Genomic DNA, 23276 nt, shown 5'->3' on the forward strand with positions numbered 1-23276 from the left:
TGAGATAATTACGAGTTACCTTATGTCAATGAGCATAGAGACAATTACTAGTTCCATTATGTCCATGAGCATTGAGACAGTTACAAGTTCCCTTATGTCCATAAGCATAGAGATAATTACTAGTTCACTTATGTCCATGAGCATAGGGACAATTGCTAGAGACATTTACAAGATACCGTGTGTTAATGAGCATCGATACGAATACCAGTTTCCGTGTGTCAACGAGCATAGAGACAATTACCAGTACCCGTGTGCTTCAGTGATTATTATATAAATACATGTGAAAATAACTTCGTTTGTGTTTGACCTTTGATTATACAAATAAAAACATACTACTTGTTTTAAAGACAAGGCATATGTTGTTGTTTTTTTTCCAACTGATCCCAAAACTGGAATTGTTCATGCTTCAGAACGTGTTTTGTTATTTTCCATCATCATTGGTACTGCTCGATATTGAATGATTGTTGAGTAATTATACGTTTACATGAAAGTATTCAAAATATTCTTAGGCCACTGACATCTACCGCCTCAGAAGCAAGCGACCAACAGGTGTTTCTAGATGACGAATTTGCTGATCGAAATAGAACAAAGATTGATGATGCCCGGAGGTAGATATGTGTTATTCCATCGTTAAATGAACTAGTTTCATTTGATGATCTATTTATGCATTAAAACCATATTATTTACACTGTGCCTGACATGATTTGGGATCAGCTCAAAATGCAGTGGGAGACCGATACGAGACTGTATATCCAAATTAAGTACATGTCGTCTTAGCAATATACGAGAGCATCACTGTTGCTTCGACCGTAATCACAAATCACCTTTATATATATATGCTTTCCCCTAGGGATATATTTATGTATTGAATTATGTACGCATGCACTAATGTTAGTGAGAAATTCGTGGCCATTTATATATTGATTTTTTTAATAAATACTGTTTTTATCTTTTTGATTTTGTTTTTGTTATAGCATGAGCCTTTATTTATTGCTCTAAGCTTCATACATATTCAATTACAATAAAACAAATCTTAGTTTTGTCTAACCGATCAATCATAAGGTTTCCTTTGCTTGGTTAATTTGATTTTTCCCCACTGGCCCTAATTCTTCAAAAAATCTTAAACGCATTTCACTTAAATATCTTATTTCATCAAGCAAACCTACTTACTTAAATATGGTTTTATAAAACAAAAAGTAGTTCATATTTTTATCTCAATTAATTTTTCCTTTATAAGCCTCAAAACTCTTTAAAAGTTTAAAAATTGTCGATATATGTGGGCACGGGATTCTTAATCATCATTATATAAAGTTTCTGCGCTCAAATAAGACACAAGTACTAGAATAATATTTGAACGAAATGACACCCAAATCTGTCGTTCTTTCGAATGACCTTTTTTTCTGAGGTGGAAACACGAATAATGATTACATCTTTCATATTTTCGTGTTTCCCTCCGAATATGGCTATATCAGAGAAAATATGTTGTTATTTTTTTTGATGGTCATATATTTTTACCATACTAATAATACATTTGTATAATACATTTGTTTTATTAATTTTAGCAACGATTCAAATATTGCTATGTTTTAGGATTTATCAGCAGTAATATTTACTCAAAATTTAAACGAGCAGTCATGTCCTTATACTTTGTCAAAATAGTGTTATTTTCTTCTATCTTATTATCATAGCTTCAATTTCATTAACAAATGGATGAACCTGAAATTCTCCTTAATATCATTTATAAAATGTGCACGTCCTTTGATAATATAAAATTTAAACACAAAGGTTGATAAAATTTCTACACGAGTTCATGACATAAAATCCAATTTTAGAATAATTCGTTTTATTTTACTTATTGGTTCACAAAACCTGTGTTGGAGCAGCGTCTTGGATAAAATGCAAATTCATTAGTACACAAAATTACTAATTTAAAGAATATTTCAGTCGACTTAAGAAGATACAAAAAATGGCGAAGGAAAACGAAAAACTTGTAAAGACGATAGACGAACAAAGGGCAGTGATAAACAAATCCCGGTAAAGTGTATGAGTTCATATAATTATTTTCATTTTGCTATAAAAAACTAATTAAGATAAGCCTCAACACATCATTAAACAATGCATATTAAAAAAACACTTTGAAAATCTTACAATTGTATGCATATCTGTAAATGTTCTGTGCCGATGTAGCTGAAAATAAGGGTCTGCAATGTTATTATTGGCCCTGCCTTTACTTAGTAATGATTAACTAATAGCTCGCGTTTGCTAAGCCATGATGAATTTAACTAATAAATTCAATGTAAAAAAAATGTTTCATACTCATAGCTCTTTCTATTTCAGGGACAAAGAAAAATCTCTGTCAATAGAAATTGAAAAACTGGAGAAAGAATGTTCCGGTTTGAGGTAGGCCTTTGTTTCATAGATTAAACAAATAACGGCAGCTACTTTAAACAAACAGTTTCGTATAACCCAGAACGATTGTGTTGCACGTCAAAATCTTCATACCAATTGTGTTTTGCATAATTAGAACAGTTTTAAAGATAATAATTCAGTAATACAATATAGTATCAGATATTTTTCGCGGAAGATATTCTTAATATTACTTAAATTTGAGGCGAAAATAAATATATCAATAGTTTCTTATTTACAGAACATGCAACCATAAGAGGAGTGCTGCCTTAAGGCAAAAACAAAAGGAATTAGACAAAAAAAGAAAGGAGCTTCAAGCACTGCAGAATACAATAAAGTACGGTATACGTCAAAACATCATGAATATCTGGGACTTTGGAAAGCATTTCACTTTTCCTGCATTACGGGACCTGTACCATTAAAAATACATAAAAGCATTTTCATTTAAGGATTGTTTTTTACTTTTTGTGCGTGCATGCAGTATATACGCTCGGCCGCGATTTTGCAAATCCATAAATCGCGCTAGTGATTTTTGGTAAATTTACATAGTCGCAGCCGAGCGTTCGAACTGCACGAACGAATAAACAATAAAATCAATGATTCTGTATACATTCTCTATTTTTATTTGATTATTTTTTCAACCTAAAAAGTTCCGATAACAAGTTTTTAATAACAAGAAAGGGAAAAAAAAAACGCAAGGGCAGATGTAAATGGTAAGAGCACTTGTCTCATGAACATAAGGGCACTTGTCGCCCTTGGTTTTTATTCTTGGCGTTCTTTTTATTTTCAGCATAATAAAATGTAGAAATAATTTGCAGAAGAAAATAAATAATCCAATATTATTTTTAATCATTTGGTATTTACTGTAATACATATGGTGGTAATAATGATTTCCTTTGTAATATTTTTGATTTCATCACAAAAAAAAAATATCGATATATTTTAACTCCTGTATAACATATGCATGACCAATGTGAGTTGGCATAATAAATGTTGTCACGATGATTTTATGGATAACGTTCATTTTAACAGGTAAACAAGTGTCAAAATACTTTCATTTTGTTGTCTTTTAATGTTTTCGATCAAATTGTGGTTTAATGATGTGCAAGTTATCTCGAATTGACACTTTAAGACGATTGTTCTTACATGACGATTTGACAGGTTCCATTCATTTCATGTATTTAAATGTTGTTTTGTAATACGTAATGACATTTTAAGATATTCTTCTTTAATATGAGGGATACCATTATATCATTATTATGATGAAAAACGCATTTCGACAATTTACGTGTCAACATTTTCAAAATTTGAGACATTTACAGTTTCATTTTATCAGTTTTTTGTGTACAAGTGCCATACTATAATTATCAAAATTTGATCGTAGTAAGATCTCTATATACGGTGATTCACCAGCGCCCAATCAGAGCGTTGCTTTCTTGCAAAACTCCGCCTTCATAGGTAACGTAGGGTCGAGCGATTCATGCACAATGAACACAAGTTTAATCGTTCAGAAAATCAAGTACGAATGTAAATATTTTATATTGAATCAAATTACGTGATTTGCTTGCACTGATGCAATTAATTAAAATTGATGATACTGGGTCTTTGAACAAACGGGTATTTTTGATACATTTCCAATTAAAAACGAAGCTTGAGATTACGTGTTTTGTATTTTCCAAGTGAATGCTTATTATATGTCAACTTATTATTTCAGATCAAAAGATGAATGCTTTAGAAAGTATAATGACACACTTAGGTAAGAACTAGGGATACAAGATTAGGCATCAACAACGAAATATTTTCTGACCCCTTAAACATATTTAGGACCAATGTCATGTCCAAAATTGCCCAATCAAAAGCAATAAAGATTAAGATATCATACTAGAATGATAAAAGTGTATACAAAGAGCATGGTACATTAGTAAACAGTTTAGTATGAACAATGGCGCGAACCTTAAAACTGTTAAAAATCAAACACATTTAATGTTCATTGTATACGGGAATACCACATTTTAGCATATCTGCTATTAATATTACATAGTACAGTTAATTAAGAAAACGGACTCAATTTCAAGTCCTGTTAAGAAATCAATTATCCGAATACATTGTTAAACAGGTTCCTTGAGCTCGGTAGCATAATGGTGATTCGACATAATTTTCTCGAATGCATGATGACATCTAACTGTTCATTCTAGTGGCTGAAGAGTTATTTTTATCTCGGTCAGACGCAATCATTTTATATCCTTAAATTCTCTGTATAACCAAAACTTATATTTCGCTGACTTATAATTGCCAATTGTTTTAGGGTAATATTCAAAATAGTTAAAACAAACACGTATTTTAATGAAAATAAACTTCAAATATAACATGTAATTATCAATATGTTTTTTAACTATTGTAGACAAAACGAGATATTGATATCGGACATGGAACAAGAAAAATCGTAGGTATTATTTTCTTTAATTTTTGAAAAACCTGTATATAGGGCACTCTTTTGAACACAAATTTATTATAAGTTTATACGGTTCTCTTTTGATCACAAATCTGAAGCGTACATCAGTATAAGTGTGCGAACGTCAGTTGCATGGAGCTCCATGGTTCGGATCTGAATATTCGTAGGTCTTCAAACCTTTATAAACTATATGGACGATTGAATTTATATTTTAAGAAACAATTGCAGTAGTAGTAGTAGTAGTAGTAGTAGTAGTAGTAGTAGTAGTAGTAGTAGTAGTAGAAGTAGTAGTAGTAGTAGTAATAGTAGTAGTAGTAGAAGTAGTAGTAGTAGTAGTAGTAGTAGTAGTAGTAGTAGTAGTAGTAGTAGTAGTAGTAGTAGTAGTAGTAGTAGTAGTAGTAGTAGTAGTAGTAGTAGTACTAGTAGTAGTAGTAGTAGTAGTAGTAGTAGTACCACTTACGATACATTCGGAACAGATAAATTATCGGAAACTATAATTATATTGTGATGCCTACCACTAAGCAGTTACAGACTATCTATCACACAGCAAAACTTGATAAGCCATCACATGCTATATATAACAAAGCATTAAGGCAAAATATTCAAGGCTTACTAGAATATTGTCAAAGCCGTTAAGCCAACAAACGCCGTTTAGAATAATGAATTTCGAAGAACAATTACAGAGGCTTATTATCATAGAGCCATAACGGGTAAACTATCACACGCTATGTATTACGATCCCTATCGGCAAGCATTTGAAGACTCACTATCATACTTCCAAACTTGGTAAGCCAGTACACGCTATATATCATAATGTCTACCAGCAATCAATCTAAGACTAACTACCATACTGCCAAACCAGGTAACACATCACAAGCTATGTATCACAATGTATACCAGCAATCAATCAAAGACTAACTATCATACTGCCAAACCAGGTAAGCCATCACACGCTATGTATCATAATGTATACCAGCATTCAATCTAAGACTAACTATCATACTGCCAAACCCGGTAAGCCATCACACGCTATGTATCATAATGTATACCAGCATTCAATCTAAGACTAACTATCATACTGCCAAACCCGGTAAGCCATCACACGCTATATATCACAATGTCTACGAGCAATCAAATAAGACTAACTAGCATACTGCCAAACCCGGTAAGCCACCACACGCTATGTGTCACAATGTCTACCAGCAATCAATCTAAGACTAACTATCATACTGCCAAACCCAGTAAGCCATCACACGCTATGTATCATAATGTATACCAGCAATCAATCTAAGACTAACTATCATACTGCCAAACACGGTAAGCCACCACACGCTGTATACCACAATGTCTACCAGCAATCAATCTAAGACTAACTATCATACTGCCAAACCCGGTAAGCCATCACACGCTATGTATCATAATGTATACCAGCAATCAATCTAAGACTAACTATCATACTGCCAAACACGGTAAGCCACCACACGCTATGTATCACATTGTCTACCAGCAATCATTCTAAGACTAACTATCATACTGCCAAACCCGGTAAGCCACAATGCTATGTATCATAATGTATACCAGCAATCAATTTAAGACTAACTATCATACTGCCAAACACGGTAAGCCACAACAAGCTATATATCACAATGTCTACCAGCAATCAATCTAAGACTAACTATCATACTGCCAAACCCGGAAAGCCATCACACGGTATGTATCATAATGTACACCAGCAATCAATCTAAGACTAACTATCATACTGCCAAAACCGGTAAGCCATCACTCGCTATGTATCACAATGTATACCAGCAATCAATCTAACACTAACTAACATACTGCCAAACCAGGTAAGCCATCACACGCTATGTATCATAATGTATACCAGCAATCAATCTAAGACTAACTATCATACTGCCAAACCCGGTTAGCCATCACACCCTATGTATCATAATGCACACCAGCAATCAATATAAGACTAACTATCATACTGCCAAACCAGGTAAGCCATCACACGCTACGTATCATAGTGTATACCAGCAATCAATCTAAGACTAACTATCATACTGTCAAACCCGGTAAGATATCACACGCTATGTATCATAATATATACCAGCAATCAATCTAAGACTAACTATCATACTGTCAAACCCGGTAAGCCATCACACGCTATATATCATAATGTATACCAGCATTCAATCTAAGACTAACCATCATACTGCCAAACCCGGTAAGCCACCACACGCTGTATACCACAATGTCTACCAGCAATCAATCTAAGACTAACTATCATACTGCCAAACCCGGTAGGCCATCACACGCTATATATCATAATGTCTACCAGCAATCAATCTAAGACTAACTATCATACTGTCAAACCCGGTAAGCCATCACACGCTATATATCATAATATCTACCAGCAATCAATCTAAGACTAACTATCATACTGCCAAACCCGGTAAGCCATCACATGCTATATATCATAATGTCTACCAGCAATCAATCTAAGACTAAATATCATACTGCCACACCCGGTAAGCCATCACACGCTATGTATCATAATGTCTACCAGCAATCAATCTAAGACTAATTATCATACTGCCAAACCCGGTAAGCCATCACACGCTATATATATCATAATGTCTACCAGCAATCAATCTAAAACTAACTATCATACTGCCAAAAACCGGTAAGCCAACATACGCTATATATATCATAATGTCTACCAGCAATCAATCTAAGACTAACTTTAAAACTGCCAAACCAGGTAAGCCATCACACGCTATATATAACAATGTCTACCAGCAATCAATCTAAGACTAACTGTCATACTGCCAAACCCGGAAAGCCACCTTACGCTTTATATCATATGTATACCAGCAATCAAAATAAGACTAACTGTCTTGCTGCCAGACCCGGTAAGACACCACAAGCTATATATCACAATGTATACCAGCAGTCAATCTAAGACTAACTGTCATACTGCCAAACCCAGTAAGCCATCACACGCTATGTATCATAATGTATAACAGCAATCAATCTAAGACTAACTATCATACTGCCAAACACGGTAAGCCACCACACGCTATGTATCACAATGTCTACCAGCAATCAATCTAAGACTAACTATCATACTGCCAAACCCGGTAAGCCACAACGCTATATATATCATAATGTCTACCAGCAATCAATCTAAAACTAACTATCATACTGCCAAAAACCGATAAGCCAACATAAGCTATATATATCATAATGTCTACCAGCAATCAATCTAAGACTAACTTTAAAACTGCCAAACCAGGTAAGCCATCACACGCTATATATAACAATGTCTACCAGCAATCAATCTAAGACTAACTGTCATACTGCCAAACCCGGAAAGCCACCTTACGCTTTATATCATATGTATACCAGCAATCAAAATAAGACTAACTATCTTACTGCCAGACCCGGTAAGACACCACAAGCTATATATCACAATGTATACCAGCAATCAATCTAAGACTAACTGTCATACTGCCAAACCCAGTAAGCCATCACACGCTATGTATCATAATGTATAACAGCAATCAATCTAAGACTAACTATCATACTGCCAAACACGGTAAGCCACCACACGCTATGTATCACAATGTCTACCAGCAATCAATCTAAGACTAACTATCATACTGCCAAACCCGGTAAGCCACAACGCTATGTATTACAATGTATACCAACAATCAATCTAAGACTAACTATCATACTGCCAAACACGGTAAGCCACAACAAGCTATATATCACAATGTCTACCAGCAATCAATCTAACACTAACTATCATACTGCCAAACCCGGTAAGCCACAACGCTATGTATCACAATGTCTCCCAGCAATCAATCTAAGACTAACTATCATACTGCCAAACACGGTAAGCCACCACACGCTATGTATCACAATGTTTACCAGCAATCAATCTAAGACTAACTATCATACTGCCAAACCCAGTAAGCCACAAAGCTATGAATCACAATGTCTTCCAGCAATCAATCTAAGACTAACTATCATACTGCCAAACCCGGTAAGCCATCACACGCTATGTATCATAATGTACACCAGCAATCAATCTAAGACTAACTATCATACTGCCAAACCCGGTAAGCCATCACTCGCTATGTATCACAATGTATACCAGCAATCAATCTAAGACTAACTAACATACTGCCAAACCAGGTAAGCCATCACACGCTATGTATCATAATGTATACCAGCAATCAATCTAAGACTAAATATCATACTGCCAAACCCAGTAAGCCATCACATGCTATGTATCATAATGTCTACCAGCAATTAATCTAAGACTAATTATCATACTGCCAAACCCGGTAGGCCATCACACGCTATATATATCATAATGTCTACCAGCAATCAATCTAAAACTAACTATCATACTGCCAAAAACCGGTAAGCCAACATACGCTATATATATCATAATGTCTACCAGCAATCAATCTAAGACTAACTTTAAAACTGCCAAACCAGGTAAGCCATCACACGCTATATATAACAATGTCTACCAGCAATCAATCTAAGACTAACTGTCATACTGCCAAACCCGGTAAGCCACCTTACGCTTTATATCATATGTATACCAGCTATCAAAATAAGACTAACTGTCTTACTGCCAGACCCGGTAAGCCACCACAAGCTATATATCACAATGTATACCAGCAATCAATCTAAGACTAACTGTCATACTGCCAAACCCAGTAAGCCACCACACGCAATATATCACAATGTATACCAGCAATCAATCTAAGACTAACTATCATGCTGTCAAACCAGGTAAGACATCACACGCTATGTATCACAATGTATACCAGCAATCAATCTAAGACTATATATCATACTGCAAAACCAGGTAAGCCATCACACGCTATGTATCACAATGTATACCAGCAATCAATCTAAGACTAACTAACATACTGCCAAACCCGGGAAGCCATCACACTCTATATATCACAATGTATACCAGCAATCAATCAAAGACTAACTGTCATACTGCCAAACCATGTAAGCCATCACTCGCTATGTATCACAATGTATACCAGCAATCAATCTAAGACTAACTATCATACTGCCAAACCCGGTAAGCCACCACACGCTGTATATCACAATGTCTACCAGCAATCAATCTAAGACTAACTCTCATACTGCCAAACCCGGTAATCCATCACACGCTCTATATCGCAATGTATACCAGCAATAAATCTAAGACTAACTATCATACTGCCAAACCAGGTAAGCCATCACACGCTATGTATCCCAATGTATACCAGCAATCAATCTAAGACTAACTGTCATAGTGCCAAACCCGGTAAGCCATCACACGCTATATATCACATTGTCTACCAGCAATCAATCTAAGACTAACTATCATACTGCCAAACCCGGTAAGCCACCACACGCTATATATATCATAATGTCTACCAGCAACCAATTTAAGACTAACTATCATACTGCCAAACCCGGTAAGCCATCACACGCTATATATCATAATGTCTACCAGCAATCAATCAACGACTAACTGTCATACTGCCAAAATCGGTAAGCCACCATACGCTATATATCATCATGTATACCAGCAATCAATCTAAGACTAACTGTCATACTGCCAAACCCGGTAAGCCATCATACGCTATATATCACAATGTCTCCCAGCAATCAATCTAAGATTAACTATCATACTGCCAAACCCGGAAAGCCATCACATGCTATATATCACAATGTATACCAGCAATCAATGTAAGACTAACTGTCATACTGCCAAACCAGGTAAGCCATCACACGCTATATATCACAATGTATACCAGCAATCAATCTAAGACTAACTCTCATACTGCCAAACCAGGTAAGCCATCACACGCTATGTATCATAATGTACACCAGCAATCAATCTTACACTAACTATCATACTGCCAAACCCGGTAAGCCACCACACGCTATATATCACAATGTATACCAGCAATCAATCTAAGACTAACTCTCATACTGCCAAACCCGGTAAGCCATCACACGCTATGTATCATAATGTACACCAGCAATCAATCTTAGACTAAATATCATACTGCCAAACCCGGTAAGCCATCACATGCTATATATCACAATGTATACCAGCAATCAATCTAAGACTAACTGTCATACTGCCAAACCCGGTAAGCCATCACACGCTTAATATCATAATGTGTAAGCAGCAAGTATTTACTGGCTTACTTTTATAATGCCATATTTTGAAAACCATAACAGATAAAATATTCATATTTAAAATAACCAGGTGTAAAAAGATACATTGAACAGTCCATAGCCTCAGAAATAATTGTAACCATGACATTTCACTTGTTAACTCCAAAGATCAATTATAATATATTGGTGGCACTTTCAATATTTCAAGGATCATATAACGCCCCGTTTTCTGAAATGCCACATGCTATCACAGACAACCAGTAAATCTTTGCTTTTTCACGTTCATAGCATACCAGCATGTGTTCTTAAGTATGCAGTCGCGTAAGCTTTTTCTTGTAGTGTGGGTTACCCATTTAATTTCATACATAAATGCCGTCAAACCCAATAACTCTCATCCAATAACCTTAATTCGATTCGTCTAAAATATGCTTAATATCAAAACACACACGTAATTTGAACATATGAGGTAGCACTGGATCTAGGTTAGACAAAATAGTAAAGTATTTTACGCGTATCTCAATGCATATCTTCCTTTTCAGCGTTAAGATTATGTGTATATGATCAAAGACGATATATTGCAGACGAATGCGTTTGTTGATTAACGGATTGTGTCTCGTAGGGGATTAATTAACCTTGATATATTTGCTAAGCATTAGGTTCTCCGAGTATTGCCCTAGAACGATTGCATTTCTACTTTCACCGAGGCAGCTCTGACTCTGATAAATGATTTGTATATGTATTATTTGTTCCAAAATTGTGCATGGAGTTGTCAAAGTAACTAAATGAGTCCAATTTTATATGATATGTTTTCTTGCTTTTAATTTCAAAGAGTTAGAATTTATGGTGCCCGTTTAAGACCAGACGAAAACATATCTGTCTATAGTCAGCATTAATTCATCACGTGACATAACATGCATCAGGAAATATAAAAATTGTACCGCAAATTTAAAACACCTGATATTGATCGAATACAAACACTTAAGAAAATTTTATCAGCCGCAGATGAATAATTATTTTATGTTTAAAACTTAATAGTTCGTATGAAGGAATTGGATTATTGTAAAGCAATTAAATTTGAAAAATACGTACATTATGTCTTACAAAAACTTGTTTAGAACATTTCGTTTGCAAATACGTTTTTTTGTCTATTTTCAGGCATTTGTATGCAGAACTGGAGCAGCAATTAAAAAGACATTACGAGTAAAAGTCTTTACTAATAAAGTCATAATTACGAAAAATTGTTTATATCCTTGTAGTGAAGCGTTAGAGTGCAATAATACAATATAAAGTATTGTTTGAATGACGTACTTTTTTATTACCACTATTGACAGGGTTAATCAACTAAAGTAAAAATAAATAAAAATTAGAATGAAAAAAATGTGAATATCATATTTTTAGCCTCGGCCAAACTCGATTTCTTTTATACCTACCACCCGTTGTTCAGATTTTATAACGAGCATATCTCTGTTTCAGAGAAAAGTACAAAATTGTAAATTTGGAGATAGGGAAGGAAAAGTAAGTTTTAATTTATTATAGATTGCCTTTTGTTATGCAAGCGGTAAAAGTAAGTTGTAATATATAGATATTTATTTGTTGATTTCAGTTGTTTTTCTTGATAATATTGAACATTTCATGAATCATGGCTATAAGTGTTCTTGTATATATCAACACCAATGACAACTACATAGAAGTTTAGATCAGATGACGACAACAACATCATTGCTATGGTAATAACTTGCTTATATATCGATTCCTTCACAACGGCAATGAAAACACCTCGATAATCACACCACGGCAATAATAATATATCGATACATTTCAACGGCTATGACACTGCCACGACAGTTTCACCGCGGCTACAAAAATACCTCGAAAACTACACCACGGCTATAACAATACCTCGACAACTAAACCAAGGATATGACAAAACCATGACTGTTAAACTACGGCCGTGACAATAGCTCGACAGCTACACAACGGCTATAGCAAAACCACGACAGTAACACCACGACTATGGCAATACATCGACAAATACACAACGGCTATGATAATTCAACGACAGTTACACCACGGCTATGACAATACCTCGACAACTATAAAACGGCTTTGACAATACCACGAAAACTACACCATGGCTATGACAATACCTCGACATATACACCAAGGCCATACCAATAACACGACAACTACACCACGGCTATGACAATACCTCGACAACAACACAACGGCTATGACAATACATCGACAACTACACCATGGCTATGACGATACCTCTACAACTACACCACGGCTAAGACAATTCGTCGACAACTATACCACGGCTATAACAATACAACGACCACAACACTAAGGCTATGACAATACCTCGACAACTATACTACTGCCATGCCAATACCATGCCATTTGCGCCATGGCTATAACAATACCTCGACAATTACTCAACGGCTGTGACAATACCTCGTTAACTACACCACGGTTATGCCGATACCACGACATCTACACCACGGCTATACCAATACTACGACATCTTCACCACGGGTATGACAATTCCTTGACAACTACATCATGGTTATGACAATAACTCGAAAAATACAACATGGCCATAACAATACCACGACAACTACCCCACGGCTGTGACAATACCTCGACAAATACACTACGGCTATGCCAATACCACGACATCTACACCACGGCTATGCCAAAACATCGACAACCTAACAACGGTTATGACAATATCTTGGCAACTACACCACGGCTATGACAATATCTCGACAACTACACCACGGCCATGCCAATTCCACGACATATACACAACGGCTATGACAATACCTCAAGACAAGTACACCACGGCCCTGCCTTTACCTCGACAACTTCAAACGGCTATGGCAATACCTCGGCTACTACACAACGGCTATGACAATACCTCGGCAACTACAACACGGCTATGAAAATACCCCGACAACTCCCAACGGTTATGACAATACCACAAAAACTACACCACGGCTATGATAATACCACGACAACTACATAACGGCTATGACAATAACAGGACAACTACACCACGGCTATGACAATACCATGACAACTTCAAAACGCCCATGACAATAGCATTGAAACTTCACTACGGCTATGACAATACCACGACAACTTCACATCGGCTAAGACAAAACCATGACAACTAAACTACATGTATGACAATACCAAGATAACTTGACAATAGCTATAACAATACCTCTTCATTTTCACAACGGCCATGCCAAAACCACGACAACAACAACACGGCTTTGACAATACCACGACAACTACACAATGGCTTTGACAATATTATTACAACTATACCACAACTAGTACAATAACACGACAACTACACAACGTCCATGACAATACCAGGACAACTACACAACTGCCATGACAATACCACGACAACTACACAACGGCTATGACAATACCACGACACTATCAAAACGGCTTTGACAATATCAAGACAACTACCACACGGCCAGGACAATACCACACACAAAAAATACACAACAGCCATGACAATACCACGACACCTACACCCTAGCTTTGACAATACCATGAAAACTACAGCACAGTTAAGAAATACCTCGACAACTTCCCAACGGCTATGACAATACCACGAAAACTACACCACGGCTTTGACAATACCACTACAACAACACCACGGCTATGACAATACCACGACAACTTCAAAACGGCTATGACAATATTACGCCAACTTCACAACGGCTAAGACAAAACCATGAAAACTAAACCACATGTATGCCAAAAACACGACAACTACACCACGGCTTTGACAATACCAAGACAACTACAACACGGCTTTGACAATACCTCGACAACTACAACACGGCTTTGACAATACCACGACAACTACACCACGGCTTTGACAATACCACGACAACTACAACACGGCTCTGACAATACCACGACAACTACACCACGGCTTTGACAATACCACGACAACTACACCATGGCTTTGACAATACCACGACAACTACACCACGGCTTTGACAATACCACGACAACTACAACACGGCTTTGACAATACCACGACAACTACAACACGGCTATGACAATACCACGACAAATACACCACGGCTTTGACAACACCACGACAACTACACCACGGCATTGACAATACCACGAAAACTACACCACGGCTTTGACAATACCACGACAACTACAACACGGCTTTGACAATACCTCGACAACTACAACACGGCATTGACAATACCACGACAACTACAACACGGCTTTGACAATACCACGACAACTACAACACGGCTTTGACAATACCACCACAACTACACCACGGCTTTGACAATGCCACGACAACTACAACACGGCTTTGACAATACCACGACAACTACACCATGGCTTTGACAATACCACGAAAACTACACCACGGCTTTGACAATACCACGACAACTACAACACGGCTATGACAATACCACGACAACTACACCACGGCTTTGACAATACCACGACAACTACACCATGGCTTTGACAATACTACGGCAACTACACCATGGCTTTGACAATATTATTACAACTATACCACAGCTAGTACAATAACACGACAACTACGCAACATCCATGACAATACCACGACAACTACGCAACTGCCATAACAATACCACGACAACTACACAACGGCTATGACAATACCACAACACTTTCACAACTGCTTTGACAATATTAAGACAACTACCACACGGCCAGTACAATACTACCAAAAAATACACAACAGCCATGATAATACCACGACACCTACACCCTGGCTATGACAATACCATGAAAACTACAGCACAGCTAAGACAATAACTCGACAACGTCCCAACGGCTATGACAATACCACGAAAACTACACCACAGCTATGACAAGACCACGACAAATACACAACGGCTATGATAATACCACGACAACTACATAACGGCTGTGTCAATACCACGACAACTACACCACGGCTATTACAATACCACGACAACTTCAAAACGGCTATGACAATATCACGACAACTTCACTACGGCTCAGACAATACAACGACAACTACACCACTTCTATGACAATAACAAGACAACTTCCAAACGGCTATGACAATACCTCTTCAGCTTCACAACGGTCATTCCAAAACTACGACAACTACAACACGGCTATGACAATACCTCGACAACTATACAACGGCTATTACAATACCTCGACAACTACACCACGGCTATAACAATACCTCCACAACAATACAACGGCTATGATAATACAACGACGACTAAACCACGGTTATGACAATACCACGAGAACTTTGCAACGGCCATGCCATTACCTCGACAATTACACAACAGCTATGTTATTACCTTTAAATCTTCTAAACGGCTATGACAATACCTCGAAAACAACACCACGGCAATGCTCCTACCACGACAACTACCCTAGGGCTATGAAAATACCACTACAACTACGCCAAAAGTATGATAATACCTCTACAACTACGACAACGCTATGCCAATACCAAAAAACTTGCTGGGGTCCAAAATTGGCGTGTCAATATGACAGACTTCCAAAATCATTTCGCAAACAAAAAACATTAAAATCATACCTAAATGGCACTTAAGACAGTTGGTGATCCAGGCAGGCGGGTTTTATTATTTACCAAGGATTAAATCCTCACCATGAACATGAGCTGTTGCTATTTTTAAACTGTAGGTCGATGCTAGCAAACACTCCGGTATCAATTATTTAATTTTAATCATGTTTTATATTTGGAAATATACAATCTTGCTAAAGCACTCGTGTGTTATTTTAAACAAAAGTTGTGGGTGACGTACCTTCTAGAGTTTTAAATTTTGCTCCTAATAACAAGGATATTTTGTATGCGAATATAAAAGTGATTGTTCGGTTGTCTCTTTCTCATTTATAACCCAAAATATATATTCTTAACAAAACAATTGTTAAGAAGCTGAGATGAGAACATTTTGAATAGTCCAGGTTTTCTGGAGTTTCTAATATATGAAGAGCGAAAAGAACTGTTAAAATATATACGTACACGCGTATACATGCATTGAATAAACATTCAAACACTACGGATGTATACTAGATTTTATAATGAATGTGTGTTTAACGATACCAAGTGCTTTATTGCAAAATGAAAGTTGAAAACAAACAAAGACAATGTGTGTTAGGGTATTCCAAACCGAATATTATTAACGAGCGATTTAACGCAAGTAAATGAGCTCAGTCACGATGTTTACGGGTGACTAATTGTAATGAAGCATCTCTACTGTGAACATTTTTTCTATACTATACTAATAATATACCTATTTAACTGAAAACAATTGTAAATGCGCCCATCGAACTGCTAGAAATGTAGCCATTACAACATGAAACTCTTGATATGTATTTTATTTCGTTTCTTTGTTGTTTCAGGCTGGAAAATTTGGTTAGACAGCTTAAAGAGGAGAAAATATCACGGTAATGGCTATAATAAATGATACACTATTTATGAAGTTTTTATATGATAATAAAAAATCAGTTAAATTAACTTTTTACGGCGTTTGTGCAGTATGATATTGAGATACGAAATTGCAGACCAAATAGTAGACACACACCATGCTCGCGTTGTTTTCACTTTTTCAATAAATTAAAAAAATCTTAAAGTTGATACAAGCACAAACAGGCAATTGTCATATACGTTGTATGCACGGTATACTAAATAGATAATTACAACTTGAGTTTATAATACAAAGAAGAGTTTCAATAATAGATTAAGAAACCAACTTTGACCTATAATCATGAGTAAGTAGCGAATCAAGTATACCATGTAATTGCTTTTTTATAGGTTGGGCAAGCTCACTGGAAAACAACGCAGAACGGACGTTTCTACAACAAGGTTCATCCAATCTTGCTCTCCGTTTTTTAGAAATCTAGTCCAACTGTTCAAATTAGCCTAATTAAAGATAGGAGCAGTGAATTGTTGGTATGAGATTTTATTTCATGAAGATCGATGAAATAATGAAAAATATTGGTTAATGATAACATGGTTATTTCACTCTGGCTCGAGTGAAACAATAATATTATATAATTTCACTGCAGACAACTCGGGATTTCTTTTTCAACCTTTCAAAAGATTTGCTTCCCTTGACTTGAAAAAGTACATGTATGTAACAAGATAAGAATACATGTGTGTTGTCGTCTGTAGTGCAATAATAGACACAATCAAAAAGAAGTGTCAATATAAAAAATGCACTATTTTAAATCAAACAAACAATTTGTTATCGATTGAAAATAACTATTACAAGCTTACCATTTCATGTATGAACTATTTCATGGAACATACGGTTAGCCCGATTTGTAAGTATCATTTGAATATGTACTTGGCGAAATGTGCTCGTAACAGAGTTGTAAATCATTTCTACCTTTGACTTATTTCCTTCCGCTGTTTACCTTTATCAGTTCATCAATTCAGTTTTCTTTTTAAAACTATAACAATTCCCAGAAGAGGCTTGCCCAAGAGCTGAACGATAAAGGAGTCCCCACGAATCATATAACTCAGATCATCGGCCTTAAAAATTTGAACAATTATAGCAGATTAAAAACCAACCAGGCCATGGTGATTTCCGACATAATGTCTAGAAAATGCCGATGTCGCCGCTCCATCCTTCTCAACAGCATCTTTGGGTACACTCTCGACATTTCCTCTGGGGTTTTCGTAAACCATAAACTTTACGAAAACGTTACCTTCAACTTATATAGTTAAAACTAAATCTCTATCTCAACATTTGAAAAAAGAAAATATACTGTAAATTCCAGATTCTGAGAGCGACAGTGAACTACTTTTAATTATATACTTGTTTTATGCTTCAGGTAAATAATGTTAAAAACCAAACGTGTCGTTAATGGTAGTGGCGTTTCATCTAATTAATTTCAATTGCAACAACTATTTCCATAAAGTAGGAAATTTTTTTTTAGTAGACGTAGTGCTTCCTCGAACAGGAGTTACCTTAACACAACGGTAATGCCACAGGTTTTCCCCTTCTCAACGCGGCAACCGAAAGGGACTGCTGTAAAACAAAATTTGCTCCAGCGGGAAATAATAAATTAAAAAAAAAAACGATCAAAGCATGAAGTAAAAATAAAATTTGTTGAATTATGTGTTATTTTCTTTTAAACGTATTAACAATTATTGAATTTCGAAATTAACAATATTAAGATGTGATTTTATTAAACAAGAAATAAGAAATTGTAAACTATCTCTGATACAGATTATATTATTCATCGAATTTGCGTTTTTCATTTGTATTACGTTCAAATAATATATCTTCTAGAATTCAGTTGAGCGTATCGATTGCGTAGTCATTAAAACATACCTCTGAATTGCATCATCAATCTATGTTATTCCATGATAAACATGATGACAAACACTTCTCTAATTTCAGTCGCACATCATCAGTGACAGGCCATCGCTTAGCAACCAGCCAACAAGGATTACCAACTAGCCAACAAAAGTTATTAAATAGCCGAAAAGGGTTTTCAACCAGCCGACAAGAGTTTTCCACCAGCCAACAAGAGTTATCAATAAACCAACAAGGGTTATCACCTAGCCAACTAGGGTTATTAACCAGCCAACAAGGGTTATCAACAAGTCAACAAGGGTTATCAACCAGCCAACAAGGGTTATCAACTAGCCAACAAGGGTTATCGACAAGCCAGCAAGGACTATCAACTACACTACAAGGGTTATCAAGTAGCAAACAAGGGTTATTAAGCAGTCAACAAGGGTTATCAACCAGCCGCCAAGGGTTATCAGCCAGCCAAAAAGGATTTTCAATCAGACAGCAGGAGTTATCAACTAACCAACGAGGATTATCAACCAGCCACCAAGGGTTATCAGCCAGCCGAGAAGGGCTATTAGCCAGCCGACAAGAGTTATCGACCAGCCAACAAGGATTTTCAACCAGCCAACAAGGGTTATTAACCAGCCTACAAGGGTTATCAACAAGCCAAGAAGGGTTATCAACCTGCCAAAAAGGGATATCAACGAGCCAACATTGGTTATCAACCAGCCTACAAGGGTTATCAACTGGCAAACAAGAGTTATCAACCAGCCAACAGGGATTATCAACAAGCCACCAAGGGTTATCAACCAGCCAACAAGGGTTATCAACAAGCCAACAAAGGTTATCGAATAGCCAACAAGGACTATCAACTAGTCTACAGGGGTTATCAACTAGCCAACATGGGTTATCAACCAGTCAACAAGGGTTATCAACCAACCGCCAAGGGTTATCAGCCAGCCAAAAAGGATTTTTATCCAACCAGCAGGAGTTATCAACAAGCCAACAAAGATTATCAGACAGCCAAGTAATGTCATCAACCAGCCTTCAAGGGTTATCATCCAGCCAAGAAGGGTTATCAGCCAGCCTACAAGAGTTATCGTCCAGCATACAAGGGTTATCTATTAGCAAACAAGGATTATCAATAAGCCAACAAGAGTTATCAACAAGCCAACACTGGTTATCAACCAGCCAACAAGACTTTTCAAAAAGCCAACAAGGGTTATCAACTGGCCAAAAAGACTTATCAACTAGTCTACAAGGGTTATTAACCAGCCAACCAGGGTTAACAACCAGCCTTAAAGGGTTATCAACTAGCCAACAGGGGTTATCAACAAGCCAACGAGGGTTATCAACCCGTCAACAAGGATTATCTACCAGCCTACAAGGGTTATCAACTGGCCAACAAGGGTTATCAAAACGCCTACAAGGGTTTTCAACTAGGCTACAAGGGTCATCAACCAGCCAACAAGGGTTATCAAATGGCCAACAAGGGTTTTCAGCAAGCCAACAAGGGTTATCAACCCACCAACAAGGACTATCAACCAGACTACAAGAATCATCAACTGGCCAACAAGAATTATCAACCAGCCAACAGGGGTTATCAACAAGCCAACAAGGGTTATCAACCAGCCAACTAGGACCATCAACCAGCCTACAAGGGTTATCAACCAAGCTACAAGGGTCATCGACCAGCCGACAAGAGTTATCAGCCAGCGAACAAGCATTATTAACCAGACAACAAGTGTTATCAACTTGCCAACCCAGATTATCAGCCAGCCAAGTAGGGTTATCAGCCAGCCGACAAGGGTTATCAACCGGCCGTCAGGGGTTATCAACCAGCCAAAGAGGGTTATCAGCCAGCCGAGAAGGGTTATCAAGCAGCCAACAAGGATTGTCAACCAGCCAACAGGGTTTTTTAACCAGCCTACAAGGGTTATCAACAAGCCAAGAAGGGATATCATCCAGCCAACAAGGATTATCAACCAGAAGAGAAGGGTTATCATCCAGGCAACAGGGCATATCAACTAGCCAACAAGGGTTATCAGCCAGCCAACAGGGGTTGCAAACTAGCCAGCAAGGGATATCAACCTGCAAACAAGGGTTATCAATAAACCCACAATGGTTATCAACCAGACAACAAGGGATATCAACCAGCCAACACGGGTTATTGACTAGCCAACAATTGTTATCTCTAAGCCCACAATTGTTATCATCAAGCCAACAAGGGTTTTCAACAAGTCAACAATCGGTATCAATAAACCCACAAGGGTTATCAACCAGGTTACAAGGGCTATCAACCGGCCGACCTAGGTTCTCAACCAGCCGTCAAGGGTTCTCAACCAGGCAAAACGAGTTATCACCAACCCAGCAAGGATTACCATCCATAATAATAAATGAGTAAGAGAGTTTGGAAATTGCATTTCTCATTGTTCCATTTAAGCGTATTGTTTTAATTCAAAAAGATGAAATTGAATATAATCATTTTCATATCATAACTTAAAATTACAGTTTATATATATGGAATTTAAAAAGCGTTAATCATCAGCTTTGGTAAATTTATATAAAGACAATTTTGGGAAGTGGTTAGAATGTTTTGTCATAATATATGTTGGTCGGACAAGTGATTTGAATTGTGGTTATGTTATATTATGATTTAAGCTAGACACCAGATGGTCCACAATCGGCAAATAAAGCTTTCCACAAAACAAGCCTAGATTTTCATTGCGAGCAAGTATGAGGCCTAATACATCACTTTACATGGTATATATATATATATATATAACAAACGCAATATTAATGTTTTTGTTTCATCCGTATTTCCCTTAAAATAGCGCATACTGGTTTCTCAGTTTGAATCATATATTTTTAAGAGTACAGTACAAAATACCGACGCTATTTTCAAACTTACTGCGAGTGACGTGGTAGACAGCCCTAGTACATTTCAAATTGGAAAAATGCGCAAAAATGCGTAAGATACATATGTTACAAGCGAAATGATTAGTAAAACATAAGGCGTTGCTCACAAGAATGTCAATTTTATGTAAGTTTGTTTTCATCTTTTTTTCTTGCACTTGTATCATCTGGTGTCCAAGCCCCTTTAAAACCACACATACAAATGTTTTCCGAAAGAAAACATAATTTACACCAATTCATTAATTTAACCTTTCAGTCCACAGCGAAGACACACAGAAGGGGACAAGAGTGAAAATGACACTGCAACACCAAACTTTGAAAATGATACATGTATGAATTATATATAGAACATAGAATAACTAGCCTGTCAGAAGTGTGGACTAAATCATTTTACAGACCTTTCATATTCAAGTGTTTGTTAGGACTGTCTATTATGTCTTTACGTTCTTAAACTGAGAAAATGGAAACACGAGCTGGGTGTATTTTTATTGGAAGACAATCAAAATCATTTCTAATTTCATTTTTTTTTAAATTTGTAGTGATCTTCATCAAATTATATACAATCTTTTCGGAGGTCAAAGTTTGTGATTAATAAGTCGAAAATCATCCCATATAACTCTTAAGAAATAAAAACATTTATATATTGTATGTTTCAAATGACACAATCTTATATGGTGGATTTCTTATTGCAATGTAAATGCTATTTTCTCAAGCATTAAAAACCAACGAAATGCTTTCGTCGAGTACTTTATTGAAAATTAAAAAAAAAATATATTATAATGATTATGCTTTCATCATGGTTATTTCGGCAGGCAGCGCACCAAATCTTCTCATCAGCTACCTGATTGATTTTATTTTCTTTCAGGACCTTGTTCTCTGTTGACATTTGTCAAAGCAATTATGCATAGTGAAATTAATCTCTAATCAATCTGTAGCAA

The 23276-nt window shown here is 36.5% G+C and overlaps 1 protein-coding gene across 8 annotated transcripts in view; it reads left to right on the top strand.

Annotated features, from left to right (window-relative positions):
* The window catches only part of LOC128221240 (hornerin-like), a 102929-nt gene extending 79856 nt beyond the window's left edge, over positions 1–23073 (top strand). For 5 of the 8 annotated variants that reach the window (XM_052929766.1, XM_052929767.1, XM_052929768.1 and 2 more), the window contains 13 exons: positions 510–608; positions 1945–2034; positions 2338–2400; positions 2648–2743; positions 4121–4162; positions 4808–4849; positions 12227–12271; positions 12545–12586; positions 12760–12798; positions 17516–17560; positions 17928–17978; positions 19525–21822; positions 22595–23073. In XM_052929766.1, the coding sequence (XP_052785726.1) occupies positions 510–608; positions 1945–2034; positions 2338–2400; positions 2648–2743; positions 4121–4162; positions 4808–4849; positions 12227–12271; positions 12545–12586; positions 12760–12798; positions 17516–17560; positions 17928–17978; positions 19525–21822; positions 22595–22685 (3043 nt within the window). In that variant the 3' untranslated portion in view covers positions 22686–23073. Of the gene's footprint in view, positions 1–509; positions 609–1934; positions 2035–2337; positions 2401–2647; positions 2744–4120; positions 4163–4807; positions 4850–12226; positions 12272–12544; positions 12587–12759; positions 12799–17515; positions 17561–17927; positions 17979–19524; positions 21823–22083; positions 22186–22594 lie in introns of all 8 variants that reach the window. The other 3 variants (XR_008258926.1, XM_052929772.1, XM_052929771.1) reach the window with 3 other exon arrangements.
* Positions 23074–23276: the final 203 nt, after the last annotated feature.

Source organism: Mya arenaria, chromosome 16 (genome assembly GCF_026914265.1).
Source record: "Mya arenaria isolate MELC-2E11 chromosome 16, ASM2691426v1".
In the NCBI taxonomy this organism is placed as follows: Eukaryota; Metazoa; Mollusca; class Bivalvia; order Myida; family Myidae; genus Mya; species Mya arenaria.